Here is a 24,116-nt window from a genome sequence, read left to right on the forward strand (position 1 = left end):
CTCTACATGGGTTGCTGGCAGAGGTTCATCTCCCAAAGTCATTGGTAGCTTCACCCTTCCTACAACACATATTGGGCCCCAGTAATGCCATACAACTTATTGTATGCAGGTGACATTTCCTTATTAAGAAGACCCATTTTATGATAGGTATCATAAGAGAGTATGTAACAAGAGCTCCCATTATCTACCAGTACCCTGTGCACATTCAAACCTCCAATGAAAGATGTTATAACCAAAGCATCATTATGTGGGTGATGGACATGCTCTGCATTTGCTTCAGTAAAGGTGATATCATGTGCTTCACCTCCAAAATTCCTTGGAGGTCTTCCATTCAAATTATGAATCTCGAAATAGGGTTGTTCTCGGGCTTCTCTTGCATACCTCTTCATCGAGTTTCAGGATGAGCCTCCATGATAAGGACCCCCAATAATTATGTTAATGCTCCTTGCCCTAATGCCACATTCATGTTCCTTATCAACCTCCTTTTTGGCCTTATCATCCTTGTACTTCCTAGCTTCTTAAGCCACAAATTCTGTTAGGTAACCATTACGTATCAGATCCTCGATGTGATCCTTCATTTGACGACAATCAGCTGTATCATGGCCATTGACATCATAGAAGGCACAATATTTTCTTTGATCCCTCTTCCCTGATGGCCCTGACCTATATGGATTTTTGAAGATGCATTTCTTGTCTACCACCTCAATGATATGGCTGATTGGAGCTTTCAAATGTGTCTACTCCACGTACCTAGCTCGTTCCCTTTGCTGCAGATAGACATACCCCAATCCCTTCCTGTTTGAGGTTACATTTACCGTGATGGGAGAAACCTTATTATCTCGTGGAACCTCTTTATTTGAACATGCACCAAAGGCAGGTCGTTTCTCAAATCTCTATCCCTGAGGATGATGGACCTAGCCTTTTTATTCTTGTTCCAAGTTCCATTATTTCTAAAAAAAATCTCTTGAGGTTCGCCAGTGACTCCTCCGCCACCTTGTATGATTCTGACTTGTTGTAGAAGTTGTTGAGGGTTTTTAGTTCCTCACGTTGAAGCTTCTTCTAGAATTCTGTGCCCGGTCTCACCCCATCTATCAAGAAATTTTTGTAGGTTTCATCGGGAGTTCTACTTACCTTTGATACCTCGGCATAAAACGCTTAATGTATCCCCTTAATGATTCACTGCTTAATGTTAGCCAGAGTATTAGCAGGTGGTGCATAGGAAACTGATGCATGAAACTGGGTAACAAAGACTTGACACATCTGTCTCCAAAAGTGAATAGAGTTTGCTGGCAGCGTATTGAATAACTGATGAGCTTTCTCCCTCAATGTAGCAGCCAGCAACCTACATTTGGTTAGGTCTTTAACCTGGTAAACCTCCATCTCAGTATTGAACCGACTAAGATACTCCACTGGATCAGTAAAACCATCAAGTTTCAAGTCTCCTACCCCCCATGTATGACCGTGGAAGGGGTGAGTCCCTGATCTTCTTGGTAAAGGGAGAAGTTACAGCTAGCTTCGAGATGCCCCTCTTTTCTGCTTACATCTTTTCCAAAACTTTACGGAGGTCCTTAAACCTATAAGTGCCTCTTTCCCCATCAGATAGTTCTTCATTTTTCTTCTCTGCACTGGAACCTCCATTAGTATTGTGTGCTGAGCTTTGGGTGAAACTAGAACCTCCATCTTCTTCCGCTACATGAGCTGCAGGCGTAGCTTTACTTTTGCCTTCCTTCACCTGAGAGGGCTGTTTCTCCTTCTTTTTATCCTTCGAACCTTTGGATACTGAACCCTATGCATCCACCTTGCCTACCACCTTCTCCTTCTTTTTATCCAGCTCCAACCTGAGATCCTTATTGGTCAGCTTCTTCCCCACTCGATCAAAGGCACTCACGATGTGCATAGCTGAAGGTTTAGCCTCATTTCCGAGCTTCTTCTCAAGATCCCAATCTTCATTCTCCCGGTTAGTTTCTACATCATAAAAGTTAAGCTTCTTTAGCTCAGCACCATCTTCTTCCTTTTCACCTTCAAAGTTCAGTTGAATGGGAGTAACATCTTTCTTCCCCACGGTTTTCTACTTCCTCATCTGCTTACTTAGCCTCGTGGACTTCTTCTCTAAGGAATCAATCATGTTGCTTGTCTGTTGCAGGTGATTCAAGATATCTTTGTTGGTAACCTCTTCACTGGGATCGCCATTATTGCCATTTTGACCCCTTCTCGGTGTTCATTCCTTGTCAGAGTCTTCAGACATCTTTCTCTCTCGGAAAAGATATTAGAGCCCCCTCCTTATAGCGCCAAAAATGTTATGAGGGAAGATCTAGGAGTGTGAGCAGTAACACCCCGGATTTATCGCGATTAAATAGTCGAATTACCTTTGGTTTTCAGGTAATTACAAGCTGCTGCAGCTGCTAAACAAAGGTTCAACAACATAAATGAAGTTATATTTTTGTATGATTAACGAACTGAGTTGGCAAAGATCCAAGCAAAATGATTGAGAAATGCCTCCTCGTATCCTGCCAAATATACTTGAAAAATAATCACAGTGATTACACGTGCCAATGTGAAAGAAGTGAATATTCTAACCCCTTTGCCAATTATCTACATACCCTATATATAGGGATCAAGTTCAATATAGTTCTCTAGGGTTGGACTCCATTCCTTGACCAATAATTCACATTTTGATAAGCCAAAACTAGCTCCCGCATTTAATCCAATTGTTTCTAAATGAGGTTCAGTGTCCATGTGTGGTTGGACACTTAAAAACCCACCTTAATTCATTACCCACATATGATTTCCATTAATTTATGTATTAATCCTTTAGTTATTTAAGGTTTATCACGTTTTACAGTGATTGAATCCCGCTAACAGCCCATTTCAGGTAGATAAAGATTGTCTTCCTTTATCCCGGGAGGTACAGTCTTAGTTGAAGACTACCTCTGCCAGCCGAAGTATGATATTCCTGTTAATTGAGATATCTTCATATTAACTGAGATATGTTAAAGCTCCTGCATCAGCACCTCACCATCTAGGTGATTTCAACACCTCACCAGCATACAAGGACCTATTCCTGACTTATCTCAGTGCCAACTGAACCTCCTGGGGCTACTGTTTAAACCAATGTGCCTCCAAAATTATGATCTTTTGAGCCAAAAATCTCATCATAATCTATATTATTCTATAACAATCGTGCCCAGTCCCTTTATGAGCCTTAAATTTAGGTCAAGCAAGATTTTGGGCACAACATCACACAGATTACCAACTAATATATATAATAATATATAAATGTAAATAAATGTAAGTGATATGATAACTTCACTCGTAACTTTTTCACACATCAACTTACCTATACGTCAAAATCTCCGCTAATTGTATTAGTTAATCCCTTTTCATCCCATGTTCATCATAATTGTGTCTATAACGACTATGGATAAATTTAATATTTAGGAATTAACATATTCTATCGGCAAGACTGTACTCCAGACAGTGATTTTCACATCTTCGAATATACTTATCTCGCGAGTAATTTTCTTACTTTGGTAATGATATTATTTTCGGATGAGATTTCTTGGTATCAAGTTTCTCCAACCTGTTTTAATCTGATTATAGGTATCACTTTTAATCTGATTATAGGTCAGTATCACTTGGCCAACAATAAAAATAATTCATATTTAGAAATACTAGTGTAACAAGAAATATTATTGTAACAAGAGTTTGTATACACAAAATAGTTTTAAAAAAAGTAAGGAACATAGAAAAGTACACAAAACTAATCGGTGGTCGTTGACCGTTTGAACAAAAACAACACTTTTAGAATAATGAAAGATAAGAGTATCAATTTATCAACTTCCACAGCCATTTCTCTCGGCCAATTGTTAAGTTAGTTGCATTATATAAGCAACTTGACATATTACATTACCTTTCCTTTTATGTGAAAGCCTACCTTAAATTTAGTTTGAAGAAAATATTTCTAGTTGTGTCTTGATCAAGGATGGTACACTTTAAAGACAAAAGCAAGGAGTTTCTGAACAACAGATGGTTGGTTTTTGTGGCATCTATGTGGGTTCAAAGTTGTTCTGGGATTGGATATTTGTTTGGGAGTTTATCACCGGTGATTAAAAAGACCATGGGTTATAATCAGAGACAATTAGCTATGTTAGGCGTGGCTAAAGATTTGGGTGATGCTATTGGCTTCATTGGTGGGAGTTTATGTGAAGTTGTGCCTATTTGGGCTGTTCTTGCTATTGGTGTTGTTCAGAATTTTGTTGGTTATGGTCTTGTTTGGCTCATTGTTAGCCGCATCTTGCCTGCTTCCCCTTTGTGGGTGGTTAGTCTTCTTTCGTTAACGATTTCTTGATTTCTTATCGCGTTTTAGAAGTATGTGAAAGCATTGTGTTCTTTTTGTTAGTATGCATCGGAACGCTGTTGAATCTTTATTATTATTTTTTGAAATTACTATGATGAAATTCTTGGCACTATTCGATTATTTACAGTTAGATTAGATTAAATGCAAACTGTGTAGTATTTATCTTTTGTTTATAAAGTTGTGGCTTTTGTATCATTTAGGAAGTACCTTTAAACTGGTCAATGACTGATTGCTTTTATATATGTATGGACCAGATAGTTGTGGTTGCATGCTTCTTTTACTTAATTAATCAGATTATGTTGAAAGGTGTCTATTGCTTAGGGAATCATGTGTTAACAGCATTTAGGCATGGTCACATGGATATATGGAAAGACCTAATTCTAAGCACTAGCAGTTCAGGTCTGCATCATCAGGTCAACAATGACTAAGAACAATACCTAACAATATAGGGATTTTAACAAGTGGAAATGTTAGGCTTTGCATATTTAATTTCCTGGAGATATGGATTGTGCATAAAAAAGAGACCGCTTATAATTTCATTTACTCATAATGAATCGCTCGTATATTATCTTCTTTGCAGTTTTGCATTTATTTGATTAATGTCATATTTTTTAGTGATAATGCATATACCCTGCAATGAAAGAGGTCAAAATTGGATCTGAGGTTGCTTTGTAATTGACGCTAGATCAATTAAATTTTGCGGAGACACCCTCAAAATTTTCAATTTTTGTAGGGGTTCTATATTTTTTCAAAATTTATATGGTGAAAAAATATCATTTTTTTAGGAGGGACATGTGTCTCCGATGCCCCTTACTAGATCCACCCCAACTTAGAGTGATACTAAAAGCCGCAGTCTTATAAATCCTCATGAACGTGCCTCTACCCTCACTTCAAGAACACTGATATATTCTTCAAGTCTAGTTTTCACTTAGAATAGTAATTTTATTTTTGTGCAGCTATGCGTGTTAATATTTGTTGGAACAAATGGAGAGACCTATTTCAATACTGGAGCTCTTGTCGCCTCTGTCCAGAACTTTCCTAAAAATCGTGGCCCTGTTGTAGGCATACTTAAGGGATTTGCTGGGTTGAGCGGAGCAATTATGACCCAAGTTTATCTCATGTTCAACTTTCCAGACGAGACGTCGCTGATTTTGACGATTGCAGTTGGTCCAACAATAGTCATCACTGCTGTAATGTTTCTAGTTAAACCTGTGCGAGGTCACAGACAAGTTAGGGAGTCTGATAATTCTAGTTTTTTATTTGTCTATGGCATTTGCCTTATCCTTGCAGCTTATATGTTGGCATTTATGCTGCTTCAAGATCTGACAAATTTAAGTCAAATTATTGTTAATGCATTGACAGTTGTTCTGATCTTTATCATATTACTTCCAATTCTAGTTCCTATTATATTGACTTTTAATTCGGAACCTAAATCTCCAACTGAGGTCAGCCTTCTCCCCGAGCCCCAGAATCAAGAATCAAGTCAGTCTGAGCCAAATGAGGTCATTTTCAGTGAGTTAGAAGATGAAAAAAGCTCAGAAATAGATGCACTTCCGGTAGTGGAGAGACAAAAGAGAATTGTTCATTTGCAAGCTAAATTGTTCCAAGCAGCTGCTGATGGAGCGGTGAGGATCAAGAAGAGAAGGGGACCGCGCAGAGGAGAGGACTTTACCTTAATGCAAGCACTACTAAAAGCAGATTTCTGGCTAATCTTTTTTTCTCTTGTATTGGCTTCTGGTTCTGGTTTAACAGTAATGGATAATCTAGGACAGATGTCTGAATCTTTAGGGTACGAAAATACACATATATTTATATCCATGATTAGCATTTGGAACTTTCTCGGACGTATTGCTGGAGGTTATTTTTCTGAAATTATTATAAGGTGTGTGATGACTTGATCTAAACCATGCCTTGTATAATTATAAGTTTAATGTTTTTCTTGATATTATCACTTCAGTCTCTACAATTTGTTCTGTCCTTGTGTACCAGGAAATATGCCTATCCTAGACCAATAGCGATGGCTGTGGTTCAGGTCATGATGGCGATTGCGCTACTCTTCTATGCTATGGGTTTACCTGGGGCGATTTATGTCCTATCTGTGCTGATGGGACTTGGATATGGAGCACACTGGGCAATTGTTCCTGCTGCAGCCTCCGAATTGTTTGGTTTAAAAAGTTTTGGTGCACTGTACAATTTCCTTGCTTTGTCAAGCCCAACTGGTTCTTTAATATTCTCTGGCATCATTGCTAGTGGTATATATGATTCTGAAGCAAGGAAACAAGCTTCGATCAAACATCAAAGTTCAGGATATATTCTTGGAGTGACTGTTGGAGAGGAAGATTCCCTTACTTGTTATGGTGTCATATGCTACTCACTGACTTGTTGGATTCTTTCAGGACTCTGTATTGTTGCATCTATCTTGAGTTCAATAGTTGTTTATCGGACGAAAAGAGTTTATGCCCAGCTCTACAGAAATCCTAGGGGATAAGCTGCCTAAGGAACACGACTCAGCTTTGCCACAATTTTTTCTCAGTGCTTAATCATTCTCGAGGGAATTTGTTTGAGAAGTGTCTCAAACGATCTAATAGTAGCTCGCTGAGACACGAAAGATTCATTTTTAAAGATAAAAAACCTTGGTGCAAGTTCTGTTCAATGCAATTTTAGCGTTTGTTTTGAGATTGGGCTTCCCTGAAGAACACACGGTGGAGGATGAATTCATGCTCTGAGGGAGGACAATATGCTGGGGATTGAGCTGTGTTTTTCCCTCTCTTCTGCATATGGATTTTCAGCTGCAGTGTTGGGCCATATTTGTGTCATACATAACTATGTTACTGTTATAAACTTTCGCCATTTGTATATTTTATAAATTTCCACTAGACCATTGTATTGGATCTATCTATTCTACATGTAATATCTTTTAAACAAAACCAAATTTCCAAAAATTTCTGAAGATGTAAATATTTTTGTTTACTTTTGATATTAATTATGTAATATTATAAAAAGCAGTATAACTCAAAGAAACACTTTTAGCACTTTGAAAATGTCATGTAAAAAGATGAAGTCACAATCCCACATGAAGTAGTAGAACAACAAGTGTGTGTAGAACTTATCCTATCTTCTCTATCTATAATCCATAATCACACCATCAAGCCCCACCACTTCACACCACTCTCTTGCCTCTTGAGAAAACCAAGAAGACTATCAAACCCCACCACCAATCACCACCGCATGGAAACAAACACCACCCCACAACCACCACCACCCTCCACCACTGGAGTAGTCTCAACACAACTCCAGGCATTCCCATCAACTCCACCACCACAATCACAGTCACAACCTTACCATCATCTTCTGCAGCAACAACAGCAACAACTCCAAATGTTCTGGACTTATCAACGTCAAGATATTGAACAAGCTAATGATTTCAAGAACCATCAGCTTCCCTTAGCAAGGATTAAGAAGATCATGAAAGCTGATGAGGATGTTAGGATGATCTCAGCTGAAGCTCCTATTTTGTTTGCTAAAGCTTGTGAGCTTTTCATTCTTGAACTTACTATACGTTCTTGGTTACATGCTGAGGAAAATAAGAGGAGGACACTGCAGAAGAATGACATTGCTGCTGCGATTACCAGGACGGATATTTTTGATTTCTTGGTTGATATTGTGCCTAGAGATGAGATTAAGGATGAAGCAGGTGTTGGTTTGGTCTTGGGAGGTCCAGTTGGAGGGGCAATTGTGGGGGGTAGTGCTAGTGGAGTTCCTTATTATTATCCACCTATGGGTCAGCCTGCTCCGGGTGGAGTTATGATGGGAAGGCCTGCTGTGGATGTGGGTACTGGGGTTTATGCGCAGCCTTCACAGGCGTGGCAGTCCGTGTGGCAGACAGAGGATGGATCCTATGGGAGTGCTGGTCAGCAGGACAATCTTGATGGCTAAAGGTAATTTTTTTAATTAGTCTTTTATTTTCTGTGTAATTTTAAATATTTATATACAATTTAATAGATTAATTTAGGGGGTTTTGTTTGTTTAATTTGATATATGCATAGACCATAGTCAAAATGTTTTCTTTTGCTGGTATATATGGTAAAAGGATTTTGAATTTTGTTCATCTTTTCACTCTGATAGGTTTATTAAGTTTCTTGTCTTGAAGCATTGTCGTTTAAAGGATTTGTTTTTCCTTGTCAGGTTTTAATTTGGTAAAATGATGTTTGATCCTTGATGATTGGTCAAATTTGGTAACATGGTGTAGTTAACAGTGTGTTTGTTGGAAACTCTTCTTCAATGAAATCTGCATTGTTTGTTTTAGGGCCCCCTTACTCTATGTGGTGTTTGTTTGAGCTTATCAGACCAGTCTTTACTTGTTTGTATAAGCTAAGAATTCCGTATTTTTATGAATTAGCCATATTTTTTTGTATGAAGTACTTGTTTTCTTTAGTTTTGACTAATTCTACCTAGTAAGCTCTTTTCCCCAAAGATGGAACTATAATTGTCTAAGTTAATTTCCATAATAATAACAGCTTTGGATGAAAGACACAGATTTTTTTGTTACACTTACTTGTAGAGGAAGCACCTACCTCTAAGTTGTGTACTATTTGCAAGTGATCTTCGACAGAACTATTAGATTACTGGTTACGTTAGCATCGAGAAACCTTCGTAAAAAATAATCCTTTTGTAGATTTCTAAACAAATTGAATATATGCACACTTATTCATGAACCAGGAGCTAGAAAAGCTTAGTTCACCTTCTTTGCTTCTTTTACTTGCGTATCTTTGTATCAAGTGGCATAAATGTAAGGGAAAGAGATACCCACACCTTTGTACTTTTTAGTTTCTGGAAGGTGTGTGGTGTTGATAACTTGTTCTCTACAAAGAGATGGGATCATGAGAGGAAGCAAGTACCTAACCTTGTTAGAAATAATTCCCATGGCATATTTTATAATATTAGCTCTTATTAGCTCACAAGAGACATCTTTCATTTTGTTGAAATATGTATGTTAGGGAAAAATAAACCAAGTTCCTAATTAGGGTTTGTCTATTGTAGAAAATCCTTATGCAGGCAGTTTCATTTTCCCAAACTTGTAGAATACAAGGATTTTAACCAAATTCCAAACCGTCTCGGAATCACAATAACAAGAAAATATGCAATTGATTGTTTTTGAAGTAAAATATGAAATTAATTTAATATATAGCAAAAATGACTTTGTCTGTGATTGCTTTCTTTAATAGTTGAATGTCCTATCTTATTCTAGGATACAGAATTAGGATTACAGTGGCATAGGAAGCAAATTTATATTCATGTCACTGATTGGTGTATAATTATATTAATCTTAGTGAACTTACATATAGTATTAATTCCAGTCTCCCTAACTAAGTAGGATAAAAGCCTTGTTTTTATTGTTAGCTGGATGTAAGTGGTGCCTTTGATGCTAATTATTTAAAAATGGGGTTTGTTGTATATCTACTTGAAATAGTTTGGGGTGAAATGCATTTTTATTTTGGATTTAATGGGAGTTTAGTTGATTTACTAAATTTAGAATCTTATGTGCAGACCAATAGAGCATTGAATTGTTGATTGCTCAAGGTAGATGCAGGACTTCGAAACTTGTTAATAATTCTATGGTTTCTTTCTGGAAGATATCAAAGTTCATATTGATTTCTTATACAGATAATAGAAGAGGAATGAGAAAAGATCCCAAATATGAAATTAGGTTCACTGGATTTTAAGCCCAATAGCCCGACTAGTAGGATGTCTTTCTTGTATGCTTGTAAGAGATACACTTCTTTGCAGATCCTTGATATAAAGTATTACTTTTATGAAAGTTTGCTTTTTTCTTGAACTGGCATAGAAGCTGTGCTTCTTTTGCAGATTTTTGGCATATATTTTATACTTCTCGGAAAGTTGGGTATTTTTCCATTTCTGGAGACAGGCAATCATTTTCCACCCTCGACAGGAAGATTGTTAGTAAAGCATGTTTATGTTTTTTCTATCATTCTATCCATATACAAGGATAAGTCCCATAGAGACAAAAACTAGGAGTTGGCAAAGCATGAAGTGAGTATCTTAGGATAATAGAGATGACACTTCAGGATTCTAGTCCTTTTTAATCTCCGCGAATGGGATAATACTACTCGAAACATAAGCTTTCTTTTCTTGAGCAGGATGCTGAGTTGATTTTTAGGATGCTACATGCTACCATTAAACCGCCCTGGCACTTATTAGTTGTTACCCTCATCCCCTCCTCTCCCTAGACCTGGAACTCAAGTACAGCTTATTTCAAAAGTAGAAAATATCTGAACAAAAATTATACGTGCTACTGAAATGAATCACTACATAATACTCTTACCCTGTTCATCTCAGAAACCTCTAGCTTTTCTGTATCATAAACAGTCTACTTCTTGGGCAACATTCCATTTTCAAATTGCATTACTGTCTGTATTCTTTTTAGGTTTCCAATTTTAGTTTCATTATTATCTGTCGTCCCTCTTTTACATTAGATATTAAAAGCTGTTTTTCATATCCGAGATCAGGTATCAGTAGAAGTTCCAGTAATGTATTTCTGTCACCAAGTTGTTTTGCTTTACGCTTGATAAAACAGATACCAAGGACCTTCTACTATACAACTGATGTGTTAAAACTTTTCTCTTGTGGTGCATTTAAAATTTGAGAAATATGGGGTGTTGTTTTCAGTCGGTTTATGTTTTTTTTTGCAGTTAAGGGGGGACGTTATGGCGTTGAACGGTGATGATATGATGGCAAAAGAGCTACTTTAGAAGCCTGGTGCTACTGCTTGGAGATTAGAAAACTGTATTTACTTGTACGTTGATAAATCAGCAATGACTGTCATTAACTTGAACAACTATGGATTACTCTAATGATGTGAATTATATATAAAACTTGCAATGATTTGCTGCTATTTATGGCTGATCAGCTGATCTTCTCATTCTTTCCCATCCCAAGGGTGTGGTTTTGGATTCTATTTGTTTATGCTTTTATGATGTATTTAGAAAGTCTGGTTCTATTTCAAAACATATGCTTTGTTGATTCAGGCAGCTGTATTGAAATTAAAAAAAAAAAAAAATCGCTAGAAGGAGGGGTCGAACCTCCGACCTTGTGGTTAACAGCCACACGCTCTAACCAACTGAGCTATTCCAGCAGTTGGTACACAGCGTTCGTATGAGGTATATGAATAATTATCACTAGCCTAAGCCAACAGAATTTTAGGATGAATATGAAAAGGGGACCTGTAGCTATAGGTGGCCAATTGTGCGGGCTGTGCGGTCCGGGCCGGGTTGGATACGGGTTAGTGTTTAGAAGTTCGAACTCGTAATCGGCTCGTAGATAAAACGGGTTGTGCCGGGCCGGGCTTGAATCGTGAAAACTGAATTCGTAACCAACATTCTGGGCGTGCCGGGTTGCATTATGTATGTGCGAGATTGCGGGCTGCTGCTTATTTTTAGTCTTAATCAGTCATCCAGCTAGTCTGTATATTTTCAAATCTCAACCACTAACTTGTAGAATTGTATGTTACATTTATAAACTTGCAGACACGTGCAAACTCATAAGAAACTTTCTAATACTAAATTAATAGAAAAAAAATGAGATGGAAGAGCCACATATAATACTTGGCTTGTGCAGGTTCCTGCGGGTCAGTGCGGGCCGGTTTCATCCCGAGTTTTCCTTTTCCTATTCGTAATCGGCACTTCAGTTTTAGCGAGCTGTACGGGTTTGAACCGGCCCGGTTCGGGCCGAATAAAATCGGGTTTCCGTACGAGCCGGTCCCGAATGAGCGGTTCAAACCCGCACAGGTGGCCACCTCTACCTGTAGCGATCGGATTATTGATATATGTTGTTAATGCATTGATGGATGCCTGGAATATACAGTGGTACAGACCATACTATTATCATGCTCATGTTTAAAAGTACACATTTACACGAGACGCAAAGAAATTAGTCCAGAGTTTTGAAATTGCATTCAAGACCAATACCAAATGCTTAAGTAGTAAATATTGTTTGTTTTCTGAATTTAAGGCAGAGGGGTCTCATGATTGCTTACTTGTATAAACTGCGACAAATAGTCCTCCAATACAGAGGCCTTTAACAAATCGAGTACATGTGTAGTGCTTGCCTGCTTGGTATAATAGAATGCTTCTAAAATTGTGTATACATGTTGTACTTACCCTTCAACACGGAGAATATTTATTTACGCCCAATAGGATAGCATTTTTTAATTTTATACCGTAATATTTTAAGGATAAATCTGTAAATATAAACACGACCTCCCTGTATTTACAAGAATACTCGTATACAACACTTGTTTATATTTAGTAACTCTATTTTTAAAAGAATGTATTTTGTGTCTCTTAAAAATAAAAAAGAAATATATTTTGTAACTAGTTAAAAATAAATGAATTGATATATGTTGATAAGAATGAAAAAATGCCAATGGCTATAGCACTTGTTTTAGACTTTAAGTAGTATCCTAGCCTTACATCGACAAACTAGTGACACTTCCCCATACCACACCTTCACAAACTCTCTCTCTCTCTCTCTCTCAACACAAAAATGGCGGCCAGCACCGCCGCAAAAGCTCACATCACCACCGCTCCACCACCATCTCTCTCCTCTCTCAAATCTCTAACACCCTCTTCCCCATTCTCTCTTCCCTTCCCACCTTCCCCTCTCTCTCTCCGCCGCCACTCTCTCCACATCACCAACATTCTCTCCAACCCCACTACCCCCACCCCTCAAACACACACCTCCAATTTCCCCCTTTCCGAACCCCGAAAGGGCTCCGACATTCTCGTCGAAGCCCTTGAACGCGAAGGCGTTAATCACGTCTTCGCGTACCCTGGTGGAGCCTCAATGGAGATCCACCAGGCTCTTACTCGCTCTAAAGCTATTAAGAATATTCTCCCCCGGCATGAGCAAGGTGGGGTTTTCGCGGCAGAAGGGTATGCTCGTGCCACGGGGAGAGTAGGTGTGTGCATTGCCACTTCAGGGCCTGGTGCTACTAATTTGGTTAGTGGACTTGCTGATGCTTTGCTGGATAGTATTCCAATTGTCGCGATTACGGGGCAAGTGCCTAGGAAAATGATTGGGACTGATGCTTTTCAAGAAACGCCTATTGTTGAGGTAACTAGGTCCATTACTAAGCATAATTATCTTGTTTTGAATGTTGAGGATATTCCAAGAATTGTTAAAGAAGCTTTCTTTTTAGCAATGTCGGGTCGTCCCGGGCCTGTTTTGATTGATATACCTAAAGATGTGCAACAACAGTTGGCTGTGCCTGATTGGGATCAACCAATGAGGTTGACTGGTTATGTGTCTAGGTTGCCTAAGACTCCTGATTTTGGGCTTTTAGAACAGATTGTTAGGTTGATTCACGAGTCGAAGAAGCCTGTTTTGTATGTGGGTGGGGGGTGTTTGAATTCTAACCAGGAGTTGAAGAGGTTTGTGGAGTTAACTGGGATACCTGTGGCTAGTACTTTAATGGGTCTTGGAGCGTTTCCGGGGTCGGATGATTTGTCACTTAGGATGCTTGGAATGCATGGGACTGTGTATGCTAATTATGCTGTAGATAAAAGTGATTTGTTGCTTGCGTTTGGGGTGAGGTTTGATGATCGTGTGACGGGAAAGCTTGAGGCTTTTGCTAGCCGGGCTAAGATTGTTCATATTGATATTGATTCTGCAGAGATAGGGAAAAACAAGATACCCCATGTATCGATTTGTGCTGATGTGAAGTTGGCTTTGGATGGTTTGAATAAGATTTTTGAAAGCAAGGAAGGGAGTGTTAAAGGAGAATTTTCAGCATGGAGGGAGGAATTGACGGAAGTGAAAACGACTTATCCTTTGAATTTTAAGACATTTGGAGAAGCTATTCCTCCACAGTATGCAATTCAGGTTCTTGATGAGTTGACTAATGGAAATGCGATTATAAGTACTGGGGTAGGACAACATCAAATGTGGGCTGCTCAATTTTACAAGTATAACAGGCCTAGGCAGTGGTTGACATCAAGTGGATTAGGTGCAATGGGTTTTGGGTTGCCTGCTGCTATTGGAGCTGCTGTTGGAAGACCTGATTGCGTAGTTGTGGACATTGACGGCGATGGAAGTTTCATCATGAATGTCCAGGAGTTAGCAACAATCCGAGTGGAGCAACTTCCAGTTAAGATCATGCTATTAAATAATCAACATTTAGGTATGGTTGTTCAATGGGAGGATAGGTTCTACAAGTCCAACAGAGCGCATACGTTCTTGGGTGACCCAGCGGACGAGTCTGAGATATTCCCGAATATGTTGAAGTTTGCTGAAGCTTGCAAGATAGAAGCAGCTCGTGTGACAAAGAAGGGGGAGCTTCGGGGTGCCATTCAGAAGATGCTAGATTATCCGGGGCCATATCTGCTGGATGTTATTGTACCACATCAGGAGCATGTACTGCCTATGATACCTAGTGGCGGAGCTTTCAAAGATGTTATTATTGAAGGTGACGGGAGATCTTCTTATTAAGTTTCAGTATTAGCAATCTTGCTTTTACACCATACTTGTACTATGCAGTTTTTAGCTCAGGAATGTGTCAGTAGGGTTTTTTGACTTAAAAAGTCAATTATCTGTTGTATTCGCATCAAATGCATGGTCTTCGTGTATTATACATTTTAAATTGTCATGTTTGTGGATTTTGCGGTGGTTGTAAAACTGAATTTGATATCAACTTTTGAGACTGTATAAATATTTGTAGTAGTGCATATGTAAATGTAGTAGTGCATACTATGTTATGTTTGCATTTGTCATGCAGGTATTTTTTTTAAGCCATGGCAAAAGTGCAAATTTCTACTCCATTTCTCCTTTTTGGTTGTCCTGAATATGGGAATGAGATGGTAAGGTTTTTCATTCGTAGTTGCTAAACCTTAAACATATATGAGGCTAACACCAGTGCATCCTCGTAGTCAGAGAAATAGATGAAAAGATAATGCTAAACAGGTAAACACATATTGGTTAAGAACTCTCTTCCTAGCTTTGATTTCCTTGATTATTCCAACTGCAATTTTTAAATTCAGGTGGTTGAAAGGTTTTTTGCCCGTGATGGAATGATATCCACTTATACATAAGTCTCTCTTGTGGCTTTTTCTCTTGTGCAAAGATCATAAAGGTCAGTCTTTTCTCCTATTTCTTGAACATGACATTTTAGCATTGAATAACAAATTTATGAATAGGTATGCTGATGCGTGGGCTTATGATGGGCCTTATAGGTGAACTGACTCTAAATTCTAGTCAGTTTCTTTAGGCTTGGTAGATTTGCTATCCAGTTGGGCTGGCCCAAGCAAATGGATTTTGGGCTGAGAGCAACTGACAGTCCTAACTATTGGATTATATTTGCAGACTGTGGGTTAAGGAATTTGAGCATATAGTTATAAGCCTAGGCTTTGGAAACTGTAAGCCTATCCACCTTATTATGCATAGTAGTCTCACGAATTATAATCGAATGATGTATGCCCTTTTAGACTAGAATTGTTACCCGCTGAAATTAGTGACCTTTTCCATTGATGCCAAATACTGTAATTGAAAAACCTTGTAGCATGCTCGATCATAAATGCTTTTTTATGTAATACATGGTAAGTGTTCTTTTTTTTAAGTGTTGCAGAAGACAAGGGCATCCCCACTCTCTATTGTCCTACATAATTTGGAAATGGTGTGATCCACATTTTCCAGATTGTGAAAGGTTTGAGTCCCACCATTATCAAACTTTCCTTGGTGGCCTTTTCTTGGTTATAATGAAATTGAATTGACTCAACAATCTTTATCCCTTAAACAACTAGCCATTTCATCTGCTGTCATCACATAAAAACATCTCACATTCCATAGTTAAAAGATTATATTACACATTATTTCCTCAATGACATATTCTTGTAATTATGTGTGTGTGTATGCACCGGGGGAGGGGTGGGGCACCCGCTTTCCCCTGTGTTTATAAGCAATGCTAAAAGCTGTAGTAGGATCGGACTAGTTGAGATGGTTTTCAGGAGAATTTTCTCCGTCATGTTGTGAGTTTTATCCGGAAGGCACTTATTCGTCATATTTATTGTATAGCTTGTTACATTTCCACCTCTTTCCCTTCAAAGTTCACCTTTTATTTTGCTAATTTCCAAAATTTACATTGTTCATAACATTGAAAACTCGTATATCTTGTGTCAACTTCTGGTTCGCTTGTGTTGTGTGTTCAAGCTAGTTAAGGTACACTGGAAAACCGCACACATGGGGACACCAAGAAAACCAAACTTCACTGTTTCTCCTAGATTGATAAGTCCCTATAAACTGTTACCTAAACTTTGAAGCAATGTGTTGCTATATTTGTAATAGGCATGCAACGTTACCGCCCCTTGATGAACTGAACATAATATCTGAAGATGTACATCTATTGCTATAGAAAGCAATAATAGTAAAAGTATATCACTGTACATGTACGAATATATTTGTACATATGGTGAATGCAATGTGAAAAGACAATTATTAAGGATTTCTCATAATGTCTTGCTTGATTATTTGCTCCACAGGCCCTGGTCCGACGTACACCTGCTGTCCCTTTAGTTTGTTCAGATAATTGACTTGTCACTCCTAAAATCCAATTACTACATTATTAGGGATAAACTGATATGAGGGCATTGTATACCTCTAATCCTGTGTCACCTATCACCGGTTTTTTTATTGCTGAAAAGATTAACATGGGATTTTTATGTGAGTGTAGGGGATCATGTCATCTATTAATGGTTAAAACAACCATTTCAAAGTTCTATCAGCGGCTATTTATCGCTGATAGTTGATTGGCAACAAACACTTGTCTAGACCACCTACAATCTAATTATATGTTAATTACGTTTGTGGTCAAGATTAAAAGTGTGGCAGTATCTAAAAAATTCCGGAGGGGTATAGATGTGCCCTTCTTGGAGAACATTTTGTCATAGTCCTTCTTGCACACTACTGAGAAATGGGCATCACGAAATTGGTACACACGTAATGTATATCTCTGTAATTCTAAAATACAATAATTAGCTCCGTCCTAACAAATATGCCGACAAACGGCACAGGGGAGAAGAACGGTGAGCATAATGTAGAAGGTGAAGAGCAGAAGGACACTACGTAGCTGGAGAAACCGCACTTAGAGGCCACTTAATGAACATGACAATTGACAATCCTACAGGAATTTTTAAGACACCGGATTAAGGTAGTTGCTTCTTGTAAGATTTTTGAGTCGTCAATACGAGGATTTAACAGTTCATAGTGTAGCACCAGACTTATGAACGAGGAGTCTTATGAAAAGACAAGGTAAGAAATCAGTCTAATTCTTGGACATCTCTAAATGGAATACTTGTTCATTTTCCAAAATGCATGGTGCTTATGTTACCCACTTTTTGTAGTTAAGATGAATTTCTCTCTAAATATTATATCCAATATGTTTGTGTTTGCACATAACTTTATTTATTTTCTACTTGTTTGTTTTTGTATAGTATCTTTTAGAGTTTTGGATGTGCTGAATCCGAGACATGGATAGTGGGAGTTTGGTATTTGGATCATGAGCCTGCCAGTCAGCTGAAGCTCACAAAGTTATCAAGACAAGTACATACAGCTTACTAATTTTTTACATTATCGTCTTTTACTTGATATAAAGTTGTCTCATTCTTGTTTTCTTTCTTTTGCCCTTTATACTTTATATCACTACCATTCATCTACATGTCAATTTATATAAATTGTGCACAACCAGCCAACTTAATTTCACCTGCACTTGCTAAAGGAAACTACTTCTCATCAGAGTCGATTTGGATCATAGGATCACAACCGAGTTAATTAGAATGAGATTTTAACACTGTCTTAATCTCCACCAGCAGTCATTACGGAACTATCTGATCTCAGTACCAGACTACTAGTCAGTACAATATGTTAAAAGCTTGTGTAAATTTATTCTTTACATATGATAAGTGATAGCTCATCTAGTATGTATGTCTAATTTGATAATCACATATTCACATGTCATTTTCACGACAACAGTGCAAACTGTAAATTTATTTAATAATATCGAACTATCAATTTTTGTTATTTTTTTAAGTATCAGTCCTTTCATTTCTCTACTGCCTTGAGGTTTTTTTTTGTTCTTGCATGTAGACAGTAGTACACTAAGCCATATGCTATGCTGATTCTGGAGACAAACTGAATTAGGCATCCTATGGTTAATCGTACATGAATTTTCAATAGGAGCAAGAAGCTGTATTGACAGTCAAGCTCAGCTTGCTTCGGCTAATTACAAGAATCATTGCTACTGCCTAGTCCTACTGATGGTACATTTTGTATGCAGAATGCAGATCAACTTCAAACTTAACTTACCCGGAGAATCCGCCATATGTATTCTGTATTTCTGAAACATTATATCATGTCAATTACAAACGAATGCATCATTATAAAAAAACAAAACTCCATTTACCCATATGCCTCCACGATCCACTCCAACCATCAACATCTTGGTAAAAAACAAGTGAAGAGGTACCTCTTACTTAGATCTTCTTCTATAGTTTTCCGTTTTTTGGATACTGTAATAATATAATATATATGATCGTCTTCATAAGCTCTCCTCCTAACACCTTAAGGTTTCAGGAGTAGTAAACTTAACAGATATCCATATATATATATATAGTACAGCTTAATTAGGAGTAATTACAAATTTACTCTGTGAATAGCTAAACTAATTAATTAGTCTTAGTTCAGGGTACTTTCAAAACATCTCCAGCTTTAAGTACAAACTAAGAGCATTACTTATTAAACAGATCTTGTGCCTAAACGTCTTGAAAATTTGAGATGATTAGGGGGCTATTGATTAAGCTTATTTCGACCTGTAGTCAAAATTCGTTGCCAGAACTACATCTTAGCTAGTTTTTTTTTTACTTAAGGCCGGAAAGTTCTGATAGTTTAGCTAGGCCTTAAACAGGGGAACAGTGATTAAGTTCGAAACTTCTGCCTGCAAGCTTGACAAGTGACTTCCATGCAGGTTGGATCAATCATACGAGTAGCCCTCTCCTTCAACTTCTCAGCCTTGTCAACCTCCTCTCGAGCTCTCTCCCACATTTGTCTGGCACGCGAGAACTCTGACTGCGCCAGCTCCATTTCTCTCCTAGTTAGTTCCCTGACACGCTCTGCATACGCCTTCTCCAATGCAGCCAAGCGAATCTGCTCCGATGCTTGCAATTTCAGTGTCTCAGCATATTCATCGGGATTCTCGTGATCCAAAACTGGCCGGAACACCTTGCAATCATTGCTTTCCGGTGCCTTAAAAGGCCTTAGACTTATGGAAAGTTGAAGATCCAATGATGGTCCCTCAAATAGATTGTGCATATGATGAAGATCTTTTGATGACCTGATTTTCATAGAAGGCGAGGACTCGAGCGGCCACCTTGGAATGCGTGAAGAAGGAGAAGAAGAAGTTATGGTATGTTGAGCAGGGAGAAGTTGGAGTTCATTCTGATCTTCTTCCATTGAAATCAAGAAGAACTAAAAGGTGGTAATAGAAAGTGAGTGATAGAAACTAGTGTGTCTATATATAACAAGCCGAACAGTGCCTTAATTCCCAAACTACCCATCCTTCCCATGCAAAATGGCTAAACTTGTGTTATTACGTTTTCACCCATTACATTTTTTTAATGTCATGTCATTAATCCATCTCAGCAGTTTTGATCCAAAATTTAACCAACCGATCCAAACTCTAATGCAAAGTGATCCATATTTTGATTCAAAATGGCTTTTACATATTATAATACACAATTACACAAATATCATATTAAATTCTTTATTCTTAAATAGTTTATTAAATCGCGTTTCGCAGTGACCTAAAATAATATTTAGTTTTTTTTATTTCTTATATGATCTTTGTAAATATGAAATTTTGAATAATAAATAAATATAATGAATTAAAAAGTTTAAAAAGCTATTCTTTCGTCAAAACATGTTTACTTGAATTAACCGCTCTCTCATTATTCACAAATATAATATCATAAAATTATATAATTTATTAGTCAATAATCAATGCAATATTCTATTTAATAATATAAAATTTTGAGAAAATTACAAAATTATATATGAGATGTGTTACCTCTCTGCAACCGTCTTCTCTTTTATTATAATAAAATATATAATATAATGATATAACGATTTTAAAAAATATTGAGAAAACATATTTATAGATACATGTATTTGTAATATTTCATAGGCTAAAAATTAAAAGTTTTTTTTTGAAAAATATAATACAGTAAGTTGATTTTAAAAGAACGAGAAGAAATGGTATTAAAAAGAAAATTTAGAAAGATATGAATATGTTAAGTTGATATAAAGAAAAAGTAGAAGTTACGGGGGAAAATTATAATGACAAGTTAATTTCAAAATTCTTAATAAAAGATATTATAGAAATTTTAAGAAAATATTACGAATGATGATAAATATTTATATATAATCGTCTTTGTAATATTTCTTAGGATAAAAATTTGAAGAATTTTTTTAGAAATATATAATATAGTAAGTTGATTTTACGAGAAATATGAGATATTATATTAAAATGAAATTTATGAAAATATCAAGATGGTAAATTAAATTAAAGAGAAAGTAGAAGTTTTAGGATAATACTGTGATGGTAATTTGATTTTAAAAATTTTAATGAAAAATATTGTAGAAATTTTAGAAGAATATAATGAACGATGATAATATATTTAGGTGAATATAAGATAATTGTAGTTTTTGATATTTATTCTCATAAAATTGAAAAACTGAATGAAACGATTTTAGAAACACCACATAAACGCTCATGTCTTCTCCTTTATATAAATATATATTGATTTAAGAATAAAATGCGATTCGTGTACTTGCACTATAGCTATCAGAGACATACTGACATTCAAAAATTAGCACTTGTTATATCATCAATTCATATTTTTAACGGTTAGCGTGCTTCCGTCAAATTCATCTAACTATATTACTTTTTGTAAGGGTATTCTTGAAAATTTATTATCTTAATAGATTTATCAGTTGAATATATATTGTTTAACCTTCTTCCTCCTCATGGTCAATATATACATATACACAAATATATGTATATATAATATTACATCCCACAATTAAAAACATCAACTATCAAACTCATCCGCTTGTATATTCTTGGTGTCATATAATCAACCGACAATCTTTATATCAATCTCGATATTAACTCTTACTGAAATTCACACTAAAACTCACAATCAACACATGAAAAAACATACACACCTCAAAAATTATTTTTCAAGTTCTTGTCTCACACAACTTTAAGCATGCCCACCTGATTCACCTTAACCCTAGTGACCCAGTTTTTGTCACCAACCATTAACCACAATCCCCTCTTTTGTTTATATTTCGATTAAGGCCAAACACAAATGTGCTAGAGGGTTTCATCTTTCTAGTATCGTTTTTTTTATTATTGGGAAAAAAATGGGTTTGCGTTTATTTGGAAATTGGATGAGCTAAATGTTGACGGAGGAATTTGTTAGCAACAAAGTTTGAGATTTCACGCCATGGGAGTCGCTTACGACGACTATTAACGAAGAGAAGATATGATGACAATTGGTGAAATTATATATGAAGGTTTACGATGACCATTACGACGAAAAATTACAACGACCATAGTGGGGGAAGTGTGCGATGATCACTACGACGATGATACCACAACGGTCGTTATAGTAGAACACGACGATAAAGAACAAGTATTGATGAGGAGTCTATAAAGGATGATCTTAAGCCAAGGGAGAAAGAGTGAAATGATCAAGAAATAAAACCACCCGGGCTCCGGGGAAATATCCCCGGATCCTCCGAGGGGGCGCCCCGTGCTATATGACCGCACGGGATGGCCGTTCCGCAATGCAAGTGGGATGACAAGGAAGAATTAGTGAGGAGGTTGCTCCCACAACTAGACAGGGAAGTAAACAAAGCATAAGAATCATACAAGAGAAGAGGAGGAGCCCCGGGGGAGCTTTCCACGCTTTGGGCGCGCCCTAGGCATGGGAGAGGACTCCGGAGGACTCCAACCCTTCCTAGGGCACGCCCTCTGAAGAAAAAGGGCCCTCTGGAAGCCAAACATTCCAAAAAAATGTAACAAATGCGTCGTTCTGCAGTCTTGCGGGTTATCCTCGTTGGGGAATGATCGTAAATATCTAGTGTGTGCTTTGGGAGCCCTGTCTCCATATTCGGCGGGTTATCCTCGATAGGAGACTCAGTGGTTATCTCGCACTTTGCACTTCTACGCTTGAGATCACTTGTCATGTAGTCTAATGGATAATCCTCATCGGCGGGCAAGGATGAGCTTTGGTATTTGCGGTAAGTTATGGCTATACTTGCGATTATGATCGACGAAAGTAGCGTAGCAGACGGGGATATCCACCGGTCGGGGAGTATTCTTGTTCATGAAGTCCCGAAGTCGTAACCGAGCCTTGGGCCTTGTGACCAGGTGTAAGTCATATGTCATAGCCTATTTGTATATTCGAGGATTCAACTCAACTCAAATAAGAATGTAATAAGTAAATAGTGGATCTACCGTTAAAAGAGATCTCACAGAGTAATATCTGTCAAAGGATTCAGAAACAAGGTTAATCTACAGACTTGAGGAATTAATTCACTGGAAGAAGTTCAAGAAATTGATCATGCCTCAGTGATATAAATCAAGAGTGTGGATTTAATCAAGTGACGGAGATCTCGTCAGAGTATCATTAATTACAAGGATTTAATCTGAAGAAAATCAAAGTATCAAAGTCAAGACATGAAGAAATGTCACGGAAGTTAGTCACTCATGAACCAGACAGTACATCGAGTGTCAACATTGAAGTGGTGGAATTGATTCATAATTCTCAGTGATTTTCAGAAGATATTCAGAAGATTGGTTGCTGCTCAGGGTTAGTATTAATTCTCTATTAATTAATTAAGTCATATAATTTAATTAAGAAAATAAATTATATCTGCAAAGATTAATTTATTTGATTAACTAAATTAATTGATTAATTGATTAATTAATTCAGAATTAATATTAAGGATTTTCAGAATTTAAATTGGATTAAAAACAGTCTTAAATCAGCAAGACAATTGAAAATGAACTAGCATGACAATCAGGATTGTCATACCGATTGTCATGCCAAGTCATTTCAATTGTCCTACCGAAAGTTCTACTGGGAAGGAGATAGTCTTGCTAGTTCAACTGATTGTCATACCGAAAGTCATTGTAGTTCAATCCGATTGTCTTGCTAGTTCAATCCATTGTCCTGCCGAAAGTCTTGCCATCTATAGGATTGTCATTCCAGTTCAATTCAATTCTGTTGAATGAATTAAAAAGACAAAGAAGCAGCAGAAAGAAAAATAATCATCCAATCAAGAACACAGAACTCGAGAACAAAGAAAAAGAAGCAGACACAAATATTTCATCTCATCTGCAACTTCAAGATCAATTTCTAGATTGTAAAGTTAAATCCAATCAACTAGAAATCTTTATCTTGTTCCTGTGTAACAATCTAGCGGATCAAAATCCCTAGAACTTAATCTCAAATTGCGTTTAGCATTTGAATCTTTTTATTACAAAAATAGAAAAAGTTCATGTCGAATTTATTCTAGATTTGTGATAATTAATTCGAGATTAATTCCTTGTAATCGATATAGTTGTTGTAACACCTTTCAAGTTTAATAATATTTTTATTTAACTTGAATTTTGTTTCACATTTTT

At 37.1% G+C, this 24,116-nt stretch overlaps 3 protein-coding genes, 1 long non-coding RNA gene and 1 other non-coding gene across 7 annotated transcripts; 4 read left to right on the plus strand and 1 right to left on the minus strand.

Annotated features, from left to right (window-relative positions):
- Nucleotides 1-3,767: 3,767 nt before the first annotated feature.
- Nucleotides 3,768-7,254, plus strand: LOC141682743 (protein NUCLEAR FUSION DEFECTIVE 4-like). The gene is made up of 3 exons (XM_074487438.1): nt 3,768-4,318; nt 5,314-6,239; nt 6,347-7,254. The coding sequence occupies exons 1-3, from the start codon at nt 3,983-3,985 to the stop codon at nt 6,843-6,845; spliced, it is 1,761 nt and encodes a 586-aa protein (XP_074343539.1). The 5' UTR covers nt 3,768-3,982; the 3' UTR covers nt 6,846-7,254.
- Nucleotides 7,255-7,437: 183 nt separating this feature from the next.
- Nucleotides 7,438-11,270, plus strand: LOC141682744 (nuclear transcription factor Y subunit C-1-like). Of its 3 annotated transcripts, XM_074487441.1 has the most exons (3): nt 7,438-8,295; nt 9,905-9,937; nt 10,022-10,193. In XM_074487441.1, the coding sequence occupies exon 1, from the start codon at nt 7,586-7,588 to the stop codon at nt 8,291-8,293; it is 708 nt and encodes a 235-aa protein (XP_074343542.1). In that variant the 5' UTR covers nt 7,438-7,585; the 3' UTR covers nt 8,294-8,295; nt 9,905-9,937; nt 10,022-10,193. The 3 variants fall into 3 exon arrangements, with proteins under 3 accessions (XP_074343542.1, XP_074343540.1, XP_074343541.1); XM_074487439.1 differs by lacking the exons at nt 9,905-9,937; nt 10,022-10,193 and adding an exon at nt 11,068-11,270; XM_074487440.1 differs by having other exon boundaries at nt 9,905-10,193.
- Nucleotides 11,271-11,436: 166 nt separating this feature from the next.
- Nucleotides 11,437-11,510, minus strand: TRNAN-GUU (transfer RNA asparagine (anticodon GUU)). The gene has a single exon. It is a non-coding gene; the product is annotated as a tRNA-Asn (tRNA).
- Nucleotides 11,511-12,839: 1,329 nt separating this feature from the next.
- LOC141684798 (acetolactate synthase 2, chloroplastic-like) lies at nt 12,840-15,083 on the plus strand. Its single transcript, XM_074489926.1, has one exon. It carries the CDS (start codon nt 12,920-12,922, stop codon nt 14,861-14,863), a length of 1,944 nt encoding a protein of 647 aa, XP_074346027.1. The 5' UTR covers nt 12,840-12,919; the 3' UTR covers nt 14,864-15,083.
- Nucleotides 15,084-15,990: 907 nt separating this feature from the next.
- LOC141684799 (uncharacterized) lies at nt 15,991-20,055 on the plus strand. Its single transcript, XR_012560695.1, has 4 exons — nt 15,991-17,674; nt 17,857-17,965; nt 18,699-18,883; nt 19,386-20,055. It is a non-coding gene; the product is annotated as an uncharacterized LOC141684799 (long non-coding RNA).
- Nucleotides 20,056-24,116: the final 4,061 nt, after the last annotated feature.

The sequence above is a fragment of the Apium graveolens genome, chromosome 9 (assembly GCF_009905375.1).
Source record: "Apium graveolens cultivar Ventura chromosome 9, ASM990537v1, whole genome shotgun sequence".
NCBI classification, from domain to species: Eukaryota; Viridiplantae; Streptophyta; class Magnoliopsida; order Apiales; family Apiaceae; genus Apium; species Apium graveolens.

Coding starts and splice junctions, on each gene's coding strand:
- LOC141684798 (XM_074489926.1), top strand. CDS start 12,920: ATGGCGGCCAGCACCGCCGCAAAAGCTCACATCACCACCGCTCCACCA.
- LOC141682744 (XM_074487439.1), top strand. CDS start 7,586: ATGGAAACAAACACCACCCCACAACCACCACCACCCTCCACCACTGGA.
- LOC141682743 (XM_074487438.1), top strand. CDS start 3,983: ATGGTACACTTTAAAGACAAAAGCAAGGAGTTTCTGAACAACAGATGG. Junction 4,319..5,313: donor CTGCTTCCCCTTTGTGGGTG/GTTAGTCTTCTT, acceptor ATTTTTGTGCAG/CTATGCGTGTTAATATTTGT. Junction 6,240..6,346: donor TTTTCTGAAATTATTATAAG/GTGTGTGATGAC, acceptor CTTGTGTACCAG/GAAATATGCCTATCCTAGAC.